This window comes from Fulmarus glacialis, unplaced genomic scaffold (genome assembly GCF_000690835.1).
Source record: "Fulmarus glacialis isolate BGI_N327 unplaced genomic scaffold, ASM69083v1 scaffold769, whole genome shotgun sequence".
In the NCBI taxonomy this organism is placed as follows: Eukaryota; Metazoa; Chordata; class Aves; order Procellariiformes; family Procellariidae; genus Fulmarus; species Fulmarus glacialis.
Genome location: NW_009231168.1, coordinates 42,889 through 55,460, shown reverse-complemented (window position 1 = coordinate 55,460; position 12,572 = coordinate 42,889). Strand labels below are relative to the sequence as shown.

The window sequence follows — 12,572 nt, the reverse complement described above, 5'->3', positions numbered from 1 at the left end:
GGTGTGTTGGACTGTCTTGCCAGGTGTTCATCTTGTTGTGTTGTTATGAAAATCAGTTTAGCTGACTAATTCTGTCATCAGACTTAGTATTTCGTTCTAATTATTCTAGTTGGGTGCCTGTTTTTAGCCTCCTCCCCTGCCTTCCATTCCCCCCGCCCGCGAAAATAAGCTTATGTTATTCTGCAAGTTGACTCCTAATTAAGTCCATTTTCTTTCTCCCACTTCCTGTCAACCTCCAACTGTAACCAAATGCTAATAAGAAATGCATATTTCAAGTGCGGTGAGTTTCTGTTTGTTTTAGATGAAGTATTGGTTGGGCAGTGAAGAGAAAGGGAATTACTGAAGGCAATGAAGGGAGCGGTTTTGAGCTGGCAGTTCCTTTCTTGCTTGTCAGTCAGTATATCCGAACCAGCTCTATTTCTGTTGCCCATCACCTGGTCTAATGGGTGTGCAGTAATGAAGGAAGAAGTTCAGGATGTGGGACAGAAACCTGTAGGAAACCAAGAGTTATTAACTTGAAAAATCATGGAACAACTTGCTTTTTAAAAACGAAGTTTTCCTGGAAGTGAATTTTGACCCTGTTGGATGTTTTTAAGTACAGTGTTTACTAAGAGGACTGTGTTGCTAGTTCTGACACCATGATTGAACATTAATATCTATTTCTGAAGCTGAGGCATCTCTGGAGTCCAGGCACTACGTCTAACACCATCTGACAGTGTTGTGTAACTGTAAACAGCGCAACCGTGGTTTATAATGCCAAATAGTTTTGTGTAGATATCATAAATGAATTGTGGTGTAGTTGCTAAACTTGCTACTCCTATTAAAACAAAAAATAACTTCTTCTAGGAATAATAGGAAATTATTCTTTCTCACTCTGAAGCTGCAGCATTAGCTGCATTTAAGCATTTAAGCATATATCCTTCTAAACCTTTCATGTTAAAATGAGTTTAAGAATAATTTGAAGTGTAAGGATACGTGCAGTGTAGTTCTATAGGAAAAAATACGCTTGTTTGTATTTCAGACAATTTAGCTATCACTCTCTAATACTTTTTGTCTATTTGGTGAGGGTAGCAGTAAGGTCTACCTACCTCACTCATAACATGCCAACGAGCTATAAATATGAAACTGTCTTGCAGCTGCCTTTCCTTGTATTTATCTCCACGTATGCAATTAGCTGGCTTAACTCCTGAGGGGAGATAAGAATTCCTGAAACTTGTCCTGCACAAGAACTGCACAAGTTAATGTTGATGTGATAATTCAGACTAGTAGTTTCTTCAACAAGAAGTGTGTTAAATGTAAAGTAGTTGACTTTGAACTTTAGCAGAGAGGCACTGTAATGTCTAGTTCATATGGGGTTAGTTGAGCCTTTGTTTTACAGTTGGTTAAAGAGTAATTCATACTGGAAAAGTGTACCATGTAAACAAGAAGTCTGTTGTAACTGATCCTCTGTAAATATATGTTTCATGAATAACGTGATTCAGTGTCCCCTGTATAATATTTTGCTTATGAGTAACTTGACACAAGCAATTGGTTGAATGCTTCGTTTCTAGAATCTGTAAGTTTCCAGTGAACCAAGGAGCTTCTTGTGAGTGGTTAATGAAAGTATTGTTACTTTTTTAAAATAAAAAACTAAAAAATAGTTTGGCATGCCAAAATACAAGGCAAGTATGGTTCCACTATTTAAATTATGATGTGTACTGAAAGTCTAAAATGTGTTCTTAATTTTTAAGGTGCCTCCTGATTTGAATCTGGAAGTGATGTGCTGTAAAGATGAATAGTTCGCTCTTTGCTATTTTTTTAGGATTAGAAAACCATTGGCTATTTATAAACTCCCTCTGCATCTTTTTTTACCTTCCTTTGGATAGAGAAGAAGATGATGGGTCCTGCATGTGGTTTTAATGCTCACCTTGTTTTTTACGTAGTTCTGCATTGGAGAGATTATGAATTTGCCTAAGGGTGCACTGTTACGTAGCACTGTTGCTGACTTTCTTCGTTATAATAATTTGCTGCCGACAAAAGGCTTTCCTACAGGAGTATATGCAGTCAGATTGTCCTTTCTTCAGCTTTGTTTTTTTAAGCTGTGGTGCAGTAGTTTCATTCGAGTTAACATAAGGTTGGAAATCTTTTTCTGTGTCTACAAATTCATTAAAAATGAGTGCCTGGGAAGAGATACTAGGACCTTGTGTCCTGACTGAGGAGACATCGCCGTGCGTGCTCATTTTTTTTGCTGGCAAAATACGCAATGGTGAAAGATTAAAAACTTTTAACTGCAGGAAAAGCTTTACTGAGAACTTCTTCCTCTGTAGACCTCAGCAAATTCTGTGGGAGAAAGCGTTTGGTGATGGAGAAAATACTAATCGCGTATGATTCTAGAAGACATCATCAATCCACAGAGGGAGGGATGTCTCTGAAGTTCTAAGTCTGGAAAATACGCATTCTAAGTTTTTCAGGGACACTTTGCATACTATTGTAGAAAGCACGTGCTTCCAAGCTTTAATTCCTCTCCCACTCAAGACTTCTCTTTTGAAGTTGCCAAAGTACAGGAGTGTGTATTTCTGCATATGAATTCTAAAAAGTTTGCAGTGTGAAATATGCCCTGTTCATCATATGATTTCTTGTCTATAAAGTAAATGCCTTGCAATAATTCTCATTTATAGCTGAAGTATCACAAGAGAAGGTAGTGCCTTGTGCTTAATATTGACCGTTTCTCATCCTTTTCTCAGATTCTATGAAAGTGGAGATGCTGGAAAAAAATACTTCTTCTAAAAGTGAGAACAAAACACTAAACAGATCTCAAAATTTGACAGACAGCTTGCAGAGTATAACCCCAGCAAAAAAAGAGGCAAGCCCAACAAAAAAAGAGGTGTTCCCAACAACAGCTAAAATCAATTCGGTGACCGCAATAAAACCATCTACAGCAAAAGGTGATTCTCCACCCAATGTTCTCTCTCGTGCGGTGACTGCTAGTCCTGTATCTCAAATGGATGTTGATGCTTCTGAAGATACTAAAATTGAGGAAGAAGATCTTCTAACAGATTTGAAAGACACACTAAATAGTTCACCACCCATCATAAAAGAAACTATGGAGTCAGATGGAGGAGATGACTATGGCCCTTATGAAATGACATCGAATTCCAGATACAACCCAAACCTTCTAGAGATGCCGGAAGATGATGACTCTGACACCATCAGTAATTACAATGAGGAGATCAAGACCCTTGATGAGAAGATAAAAGATGTTTCTGTCACAGGGTTTGAAGAAGATAGCCATTTCTTTTTTCATCTGGTTGTAGTTGCCTTCTTAGTAGCTGTTGTTTATGTCACCTATCACAATAAGAGGAAGGTAGGTTTGCTGCGAAAGGTTGAGAGAAACAGCTTTAGTATTTAAAATGAATGCATTGCCTTGTACAGTTTTTTAATAAGAGGAACTTAGCTTTTTGGAGGATGAAACCTTTGACCACTTAGTCTTGTTGTGATACAATATGCAGATAATTACTGCCATTTTTATTTGCACAATGAAAATGAATTTGAGTCAAACATTTTAGATTAGAAAATCAATTAATTGATGACATCAGTAATCCATCAGTTCAGTAATGGACACTGGCAGTGTACAACATGAGTTCTATAAATGAGATCTGAGCCAAATCGAGTGAAGATGATTGATTAACTGCTTTTGTTTCTGCACAGGATTATAAACAGCAAATTAAGGAAGGTTTTATCCCAAATAGCTTGGGAATGTTCTTGTTATAACTATGATAATCCTTGTAATAAGTATTCAGTTTAAGGTGGTCTTTATATCATAGATCTTCTGAGGACTTAACTACAAAGTTTTAGGAAATGTTCAACACTCTTCCAGATTTAGAGAAGCCCAAAGTTAGTGTTTTCAGGTAACTATTTCTTCAAACTAATTCTCTGTATCTCAAAACTGGCCTGACTAGTGTTACTTCAAAATATATTGCTAGCGTAGAAAATTAACTCTAGCCCCGCCAGACCCAGTACAGATGCCTGCATGAATCTGCAATTAAATCATAGGTTAGTTTTTAGATATGAGGAAAATTTAGTGTTTATCCTTGTAGAGAACACTGATTTGGTCAAGGATTTGGGGGACTCTGAAAAGACACAGCTAAAAAAACCCAAAAACTTCTGATTTATAGTGCAATGACATATCTGGAATGTGCATTGCTAAGTCTTTATGGGGAAAAATGTTGAAGACTGTGTTACATTTGAAAATTTAACTTTGAGGGAAGTGATAAAAAATTGCCTTGTCTTTGCTACATAAGTGAGATGATGCCTGTAGTATCATTTGGGTAATTGTAAAGCTATCTGTTGATACTACTTTTTAGCACTTAGAAATAATTTTGAGAACAGAAAATACATGGATAAGTACATGGATAATGGCATGTGGTTCTGTGAGGCAACTTAGGTTCTCCTTTTTCTTTCCCTGTGCCCACTTACACCGTCCCATTTCCCCTTTTGCCAGTATAGTTGTCCTGTCTAGTAAAGTGGATTCTTAGATGATGTTGGTAAGAAACAAGGCTAAATAGGGTGAAGATAATAGACACTTAAAAATCTGATCACTTGAGTGCTTTTATTTATCATATAGCCTCTTTAACTGCTCTGCTGATATTGCTGAAGGAGGCACTGAGCTGTAATGCAGAAACAGTTTATCAAATTACACCATTGCTGCTTCTGTTGCCTTTGTTTCAGCACCAGTAATACAATTACTTTTAACAAGGGTGAAATGCCAAAATAGGTAAGATGAATAAACTAACAAATGTCACCATCTGGGGATAGTTTAATAGCCTGTATAGGCAGTACTTCTGAAGCTACACACATCTTTACTGAAAGAGTTACGGGTTGAATGCCGTGTTTTTGCCAAGCTGCAGCTGAGGTTCCCAGTAAGTGACTTGATGGCAAGGACAGTATGGAAATGGCTGACTACTAGTGCTGTGTTTTATGGAAACACTAATGCCATTGCCAGGTTCAAGGGGTAGAATTGTGATATCAATAGAACTGTTCATCAAATGCAAAATGCTTCTCCATACCATTGTGTAAGTTGGCTGCTTTTTCTTTCAGATCTTCTTATTGGTCCAGAGCCGAAGATGGAGGGATGGTCTGTGCTCTAGGACAGTAGAATATCATCGTTTAGATCAAAATGTTAACGAAGCAATGCCTTCCCTGAAAATAACTAATGACTATGTATTTTGAAAGCACTGTGATTTGAGTTTGCTGAACTTATCGCTCTTTGCCTGCCTAGTCATGTAATGATATTCAGGTATTCTAAATACGCTGCTTGTACTGAAATGAGATGTACTCTCTTTGACCTGGATGTTTTTGAGATTAAATCTCATGCAAGATCAAGGGCATGATACATCTATTTGCTACTTTGGTCAGGTTTTATATCAACTATAAAGATATACAGAGTTTAATAATTAGTGCTCTTTCCATTCATTAAGCATCATCCCTTCTGTCTGGAGCAGTTTTAACAGTGGTAATACAAAAAATAAGCATAAAATATTTTAGGTCTAATAAATTAATGACTTTGGCATCACTAAATCCAGTTAATGATCTCTTTGCTAATCACTTATATGGCTCATAAATCCCACTATATTGCAAACTTAAAATATAATTACTTTTTTCTATGCTTAAATCCTGATGCTGCAGATCTTTCATCTTGTTTTTTTTTTTGGTTCTGTTTTCTTGTTGCATAACTTGATCCTATTTTAGGCAGAATAGCTGGCATGGCAATTTCATAATTTCTGTATGTGTTCATGCAGTAAATAATTTAAAAAATAATTATGTAGAAACCATTTTATTTCAGAAGTTACATACCATATATTTCTTTAAAATGTTCAAGATCTTTGTGAAGGTATGCAGCTTCTTGACTGTCCAATTTTTTTCTCTAATGGTATTTATGACTATTTCATTACCTTTGTAATTAATGAATGGAAAATAAGCCTCGTTGAATAATCTTACTAAAATATAGATAGTTGACAGGCTTTCAATACATTGAAGCTTTCTGTTGAATTTTCAGACAGTTGGGAAACAGTTGTGTGGTTTGCTATGTTATAAATGGGAGAGGCCTGAGAATGTAAGAATAATTTATTTTGTTGTTATTCTGACCCAGGTAACAGGCAGATGAAAGTAGTGGTGTGTGGGGCTGCCAGTCTGTGGACAGTGCACTCTAATTTTTGACAAACATTTACGCATTAGTGTAAATCAAGTTACTGATACAGTAGGTTTTTTTTACCTTGTCTTTTGTACTTTCATTATTTATGTTTTCATGAGTTGTAAAATATAAAATCTTAGTTTTCTGTACATTCTGTTTGTGATTTAGTTTTCAGACTGATAAATATGTAAATAACGGTGCGTCAGAACCCCATAATTAATAACTTGGTATTCAAGTAGTTATGTAATATTTTGGAAAAATCAACTTTGCAGCTGTTGGCATGAAGAGTCTGAAGGCATGATACTCTTACGAATGAAGTGCTAGAAGTTCTAAATCCTACTGTTAAATGCATTCTTTTCATAACCACAAGAAGTAAAGCACAAACAAAATATCCCAAAACTTTTCTTGCAGTAATTTTTATCATATTTGGAGTTGTATTACTTAATATTTTGAATAAGGTTTTTAAAATAAATGACAATAATAAGCTTGTGTTTCTTAACTGTTTCACTGCTTTTATACAGTACCATACGATAAAGAGCTTGCATGTGCTTGGGATTGGACAACCAGTTCAAAACCATTTTTTCTGTTACCGATTAAATTCACTGTGTAGGGCATGTACAGAGGTTTTTTTTATGCATCTGTTAAATGGTATATAGGGTAGATAGCAAGGCTTAAATGAAATCTTTTAAACTGTAGGAATTAGTAAGTTCTTTAACAAGTAATTTTTTACCTAAGTTGTATAATCAGTAATTCTCGTGGAAGATACTTGAAACTCTTACCTAAATTTACCCACATTAAAGCGTAGCACTGCTGTGGTCAGGATCCAAAGGGAAAGGTTACTTTGCAAAGCTCCTTTAGGATGTTTAAATGTTGGAATTGGAGAGGAGGAGGCTAATGTTTTCGCACCCGAGAAGTTCAGTAGCTTTCTCCCTAAATAACATTCATAAAGTGTAGTGGGTTTGACATTAGACAATAGTATGTTCACAACTTGCAGAACACTTGCGGTTCCTTTCAGCTTGGTACCACAGGCCTTACACAGAACCCTGAACGAGATACTGAAGTGCTCGACTGCACAGAAGTACGATGATACCCACATTAAAAGTTTCATTTCAAATGCCATTTTCTCTTAAACACATCCAGTGAATTAGGCCATTAAGGCAGATGTTACATTTTCAGCCACTTGACTATTATAGCTAGAATACTGACTATTATAGCTAGAATACTAACTATTATTTTAAAAATGTGGAAAATCAACATAGACCTAAATTAGTAGAAGTAAGGCATATTTTGTTGATTTCTGGAGTTTGTAGATGTGTTACCTTACTCCATCTTGGATGTTCTCCAAAGCTCTTGAAGCATAGTTCGACTGACCAATCTAAATGTTTTTCTTCCAGGCTTTCTGAACGAGTAACAGTGTCTTCTTTAAGACTATATGTTAATATATTGGTGGAAAAATCTTGCGTTTCCTTGCCCTCCCTCCCTCAAATTGTTTGTCCTTGTGAAAAGACTGTCTGTAGCGAGAGAAATTTATTAGCTTTCCAGCTTTTGAGCTGTTCCTTCCAACAAACCCACTCTTTTAAAACCCTATAACTTTTACTGGAGGAGGAATGCACACAGCTAATAGCAAGATTGCTTTTTGTGAGCCTTTTAGGGAAAACTGTCAAAGGCCTAATGTCAACTCAATTACTAAACCTGCTGCTTTGCAGTTTGTTTTGCAGTCATCACATTTTAAAATGCTCTTATTGTCACAGCACCGCTAAACATACTTGTCCCACAGACTTAGTATTTATTAGGTGCACCTAATGGTATTTAGGCCTAATGGACTGCAACTCACTTTGGCTGTACTGCAAATGTTAAATGCTCTTCTGAGATGTCCCTTTAGCTGTCTTCTCTCAAGATGCTCTCGCATGAGGTTACCTTAGAGGAGAAAATCATATCTTCAGCCTTTTGCTCTTGATAGTCCTGTCAGTACTGAAATATTTTGAGTTAGGTAACTGATATTTGAGGTCATGAAATCATGGCGCACACTTGTGTCTTCTCTAGCAGAGCGCAGCTTTGCCTCACTCCAAGCACTTCACTCCAAGCACTTAAGATGAGCAGTTATTCTTTACTTGCTCTAGCTATTGTGAACATCCTCTTTATCTCACAAATAAGAAAAAATTCTTTTAAGTATTTATATAAATATTTTTTTAATAAGCCTCTTTAGTAATGGTACTAAGGGCAGCTTATTTGAATGTTTTTAAATTCACAGGGAATTAATATGAATTTGAAATCTTTGAAGTTCTTTAAACAGTGGGTTTCATTTGGGGAATTGTCTAAATGGATTCACTTCTAGGATGTTAATGTATTTTAAGTACTTGCGTGACTCTTGCTCCATCAGGTTCACAGTGATTGTAGCAACCTGCTCCAAGAGATAGGTTTGGTCATACCGAAGCAGAAGGTTTACGGATGCATCTAAGCAAATTAATTTAGGTGATGATGTTTGTGGAATATTGCTGTTCTTAAAACCTGTCCACTGCTGATCTGCTCCAGCATTCAGCTAATAACGCTAGCATAACATAGAGACTGCAGTACCAATTAACACTGGTTATTTGTGTCCCGAAAAGGTGAGTGCTAAATAATCAACTTGTTACCAAAGGCATCTTGCCATCCAGTCCCTGCAACGTGGCATATACTTGCTCACCTTCACAAGATGATACTGGAAACAAACTTAGAAAATAGTGAACTGTCACCTCTGCCCTGGCTAATGACTGGGCTGATTTGCTTCTCCGGTGCACTTGTGTGTCACTGTCGTCTTGGTACTGTAAAAAAGGGACTGCACCCTTGTACAGATGGAAGACTTGAAATGCGCACAGTGACTTCAACGCTTTTTTCCAAGGATATTTTTTCATGCGCAATAGCCCTTGGATTGTTGCCTGAACGGGGGAAGTGCCTTGCTGAATTGACTTGGGTAGTTGATATGCTGTTTCCTAATAGCACCAATAAAAAGGGAACGGTTTCTCGTGATCCAGTTTTATAAGGGCTCCACCAGCACCGGGAGAGTGAGCATATGTCATCCATTGTGCAATAAAAGAGCCATTTGCTGATGAGGTAATCGGGATTGAACTACTGTTTTTTAATTTCTTTAATTGAATTTGCTTGTGGAAAATTAAGAGTAGGCGATCAAAAATTCATAAAGTGCTGAGATCAAATAGAGGAAAAAGCAAGCAGATTTATGTCGGATCTTACCAACAAGAAATGTCTTGATGAATTTCTTTACTGAAGAAAGGAAACTTTCTCACATTAAGGTGAATTATGACTTCCATCAATATTCTGATAAAAGGAATAAAATATTCCTGAAGAGCTTTCTGATTAAACTTCTCAAAATGAAGGTTGAAGCTCTATTTATGTAGGTTCTCGTTAGTTGTTGAGTTCCATGAAATGAGGAAAGAAATAATGAATAGGATAGTTTAAACAAATGATACATTTCACTTTTACTATCCAGGAAATCAGGTATTTTGAAATATTTATAGTTTAATTTTCATTTATCACCAGTGCATATTACTCAGCTAAGTCAACTGTCCTTGGCTGCTGCTCAGTTGTATACAGGGTGAATAGAGAAAGGTTTATCTGAGCAGGGTGGTTTGAGTTACGGGAAATTAATTTGTGACATGGAGATGAAATATGTGATCTCTCTTAAATAAATTTTAAAGCTACAAAAATAGTAGGAAGCGAAAAGGGATATTTCTGTGGCTCTAACACAGACTACTATGAATATTAGAAGGAGAAGGGGGATGCTCTTACAGCTGTAACTCAGGCTTGGGAAATCTTTGCTTAGTTTCCAAATAGGGAGCAGCACAGCTGCAGGCCAAGGTGGACAAAACATCGGTCAGGGGTTTTCCAAGTCATGGTCAGTTTAGGAAACCTGCGATGAGCCACAGTGGGTGACATTTTATTAGCTTTTATTGTCCGTGAAAAGCTGGCATGCTGCGCAAAGAGAAATCTGGCTGTCAGCTGGTACTCGCTTGGGCCTCAATTTTCTGCCTAAACCTCGAGGCAGCGATGCTGCCCAGGGCTGGGGCGAGCAGGGCGTGATCCAGCAGCCATCCTTGCTCCGAAAGGGACGAGCAGGTCCTCCCAGGCAGAGCTCTCCCGCCTTCTGCCTGAGCTGTGATCAGGAAGGTGAATGTTGCAGGTGGGTGGTGGGATGGTCCTGCGGCCAGTGGGGCTGGGTTACTGGGAGCACCTGATGCTCCGAGAGGAGGCTCTTGCTTCCCCTCGCCACGCCACGCTCCCCTGCTCTGGAAGGTAAGCAGGTTCCTAACCCAGCAGAACAGTTCCTTTCTTTTTTAATCTTGCTTCTTCCTGGGTTGGTTTTCAGTCATTTTGGGGCACTGAGCTGGTTTACCGTGCAGCCAGAGCTGGCTCAAGGCAAGCGATGGGAATGTTTAGGACAGAGATTTGAGATTTCTTTTGGTTTGGGTTGTTTTTTGTGGTGGTGTTCTCGGAGGGAAATCCCTGAGCGGGCTCACCGGGCAGGCTAAGGGGAGTTGCTGCCCCATTGCAGTGATGGTGCGTGCATGGTCCCCAACGTCACAGTACCCAACAGCTGATTATCCTTTATAAAGGTGCAAAAGGTTTTCAACATCTAAAAATTGCCCTTTTGGGCAATTGGCCATACAGCTTCCCGCTCCTGTCCCAAATACGAACCGAAGCTGCATTTTGTGCTCCTATAAGGCTGAGTAGCTTTATGGCAGTGCTAAATCCTCACGTAAGGCTGATAGAGCAGTAATCTTCAAGGCCGTATATCCCAGCCACCACAAAGCAGCAGAACTAATAACATAATTCTTACACCTTCTCTTTTACAATCAAGTGTCCTTTAAGGAGGAGTCCCTATACTGTCTTTTGTTAAAACTTTTCTGATACAGAGCATATGAATGTCCTCACTGTAATAAAAAATGGTTAATATCAGAACTTCTGAGCTTCGCTGTTTACAACATATCTGATTAGAAAGGGAAGAATGACATCTTTTCTGTAATTGGTCCTTAAATCATTATCAAAATCATTTAGCACCCTCCTTAAGGAGGTTAACTTAACACCCTGTTAAGTTATTAACACTGAAAATCACTAATCTTGGCAATTTCCTAACTTTATTAAAATGAAAATACGAAGGTCATGTTACCCTTATTGAGGTGCACTCACTGAGGTTTTATTAAAGATTAAGTGAAACCAGATTTAATCACTTTGTACTATTCTGTAAACAATGTTGAAATGGATGTGATTAAGCTATTTAAGGAAGCTGGTGGGGTTGAGAACTGAAGCTCAGGTTCACAGATGTACCAAGGATGCTGAAATATTTCAAATTCAGATTACATGAATTAGGGGACTCTTGCGTTTTCTTAATCACAAAGCTGGTACTCATTATCAGCTAGCTCTGCAAAGCAGTGGAATTATGTTGTATATTTTTTAGCACCTTACTGCCTTTCATTTTCCAGTGTCACATGGTGACTGATGGAAGTCCTTTTTGTCCCTGTATTTATTTACTGATTGTCAGAGGGGAAAATGGTTATGCTCTCCATATAACTCTGCAAGTGGGGGACAGTGAATAAAACTTTCAGAAGTACCTACATGACATAGTTTCTACATTACAATGAGCTGTGGTGGCTCATTTCAGGATGTACCTTTTAAGGTTAACTCACACTTATTCTTAATGGTTCCGTTAAGTCTCCAAATTAAATTGTAACAGGGTGACTGTTCTTGAGCTGTAGTCACTGGGGCAAGGAACAGCTGATTATCCTTTATAAAGGTGCAAAGGGTTTTCAACATCTAAAAATTGCCCTTTCAGTATTAGCTGACAAATTCTACCAATTAATCTAGAATGGGTTTGAATTTCTAATGCACGCTGACTGTGAATCCCAACAGCTGGAATGCCAGATGTTCAGAAAAGGAGAATTATATTCCGTGTTGTTTGGGGAGGGAAAGAAGGTGGAAGTAAAGGGCGTAATGGCATCATGCAGAAATTAAGCCACAGTCTCCCAAGCAGTGATGTTACATTTTCAGTATCATTTATGGGAAAGATTCTCTGCATTTGAATAGGTGCTCCCTAGAGAAGAAAAACTGTCCTTGATCCTCTCTGAGAACAGAGGGTTTGGGCTGGATCATACCGCAAAACGACAATAAGGCTGTGTGACATACATTATCTTAGCAGCATTGGGGCAGTTTGAGAGGCAACCTTTTTTGGGGCTCTTTGTCATTATGTTCAGCTTAATATAAGGTGTACAACTTTACACAGAGGTGGCTGCGGTGCGCTCATACGTAGCGGTTCGGTGACTCTGGGGGAGGTGGTAGCACCTTATGTACTTCCCTGTGGCTGTGTGGTTTGCGGTAAGGTGATTAGATGGTGGTTAGCTTTGACCAGAAAGCT

General features: G+C 38.1%; 1 protein-coding gene across 1 annotated transcript; it reads left to right on the top strand.

The window, feature by feature from the left end:
- The first annotated feature begins 2,728 nt into the window (after positions 1-2,728).
- Positions 2,729-6,667, top strand: LOC104081629 (chromosome unknown open reading frame, human C5orf15). Its single transcript, XM_009584457.1, has 2 exons — positions 2,729-3,343; positions 5,077-6,667. The coding sequence occupies exons 1-2, from the start codon at positions 2,729-2,731 to the stop codon at positions 5,206-5,208; spliced, it is 747 nt and encodes a 248-aa protein (XP_009582752.1). The 3' UTR covers positions 5,209-6,667.
- Positions 6,668-12,572: the final 5,905 nt, after the last annotated feature.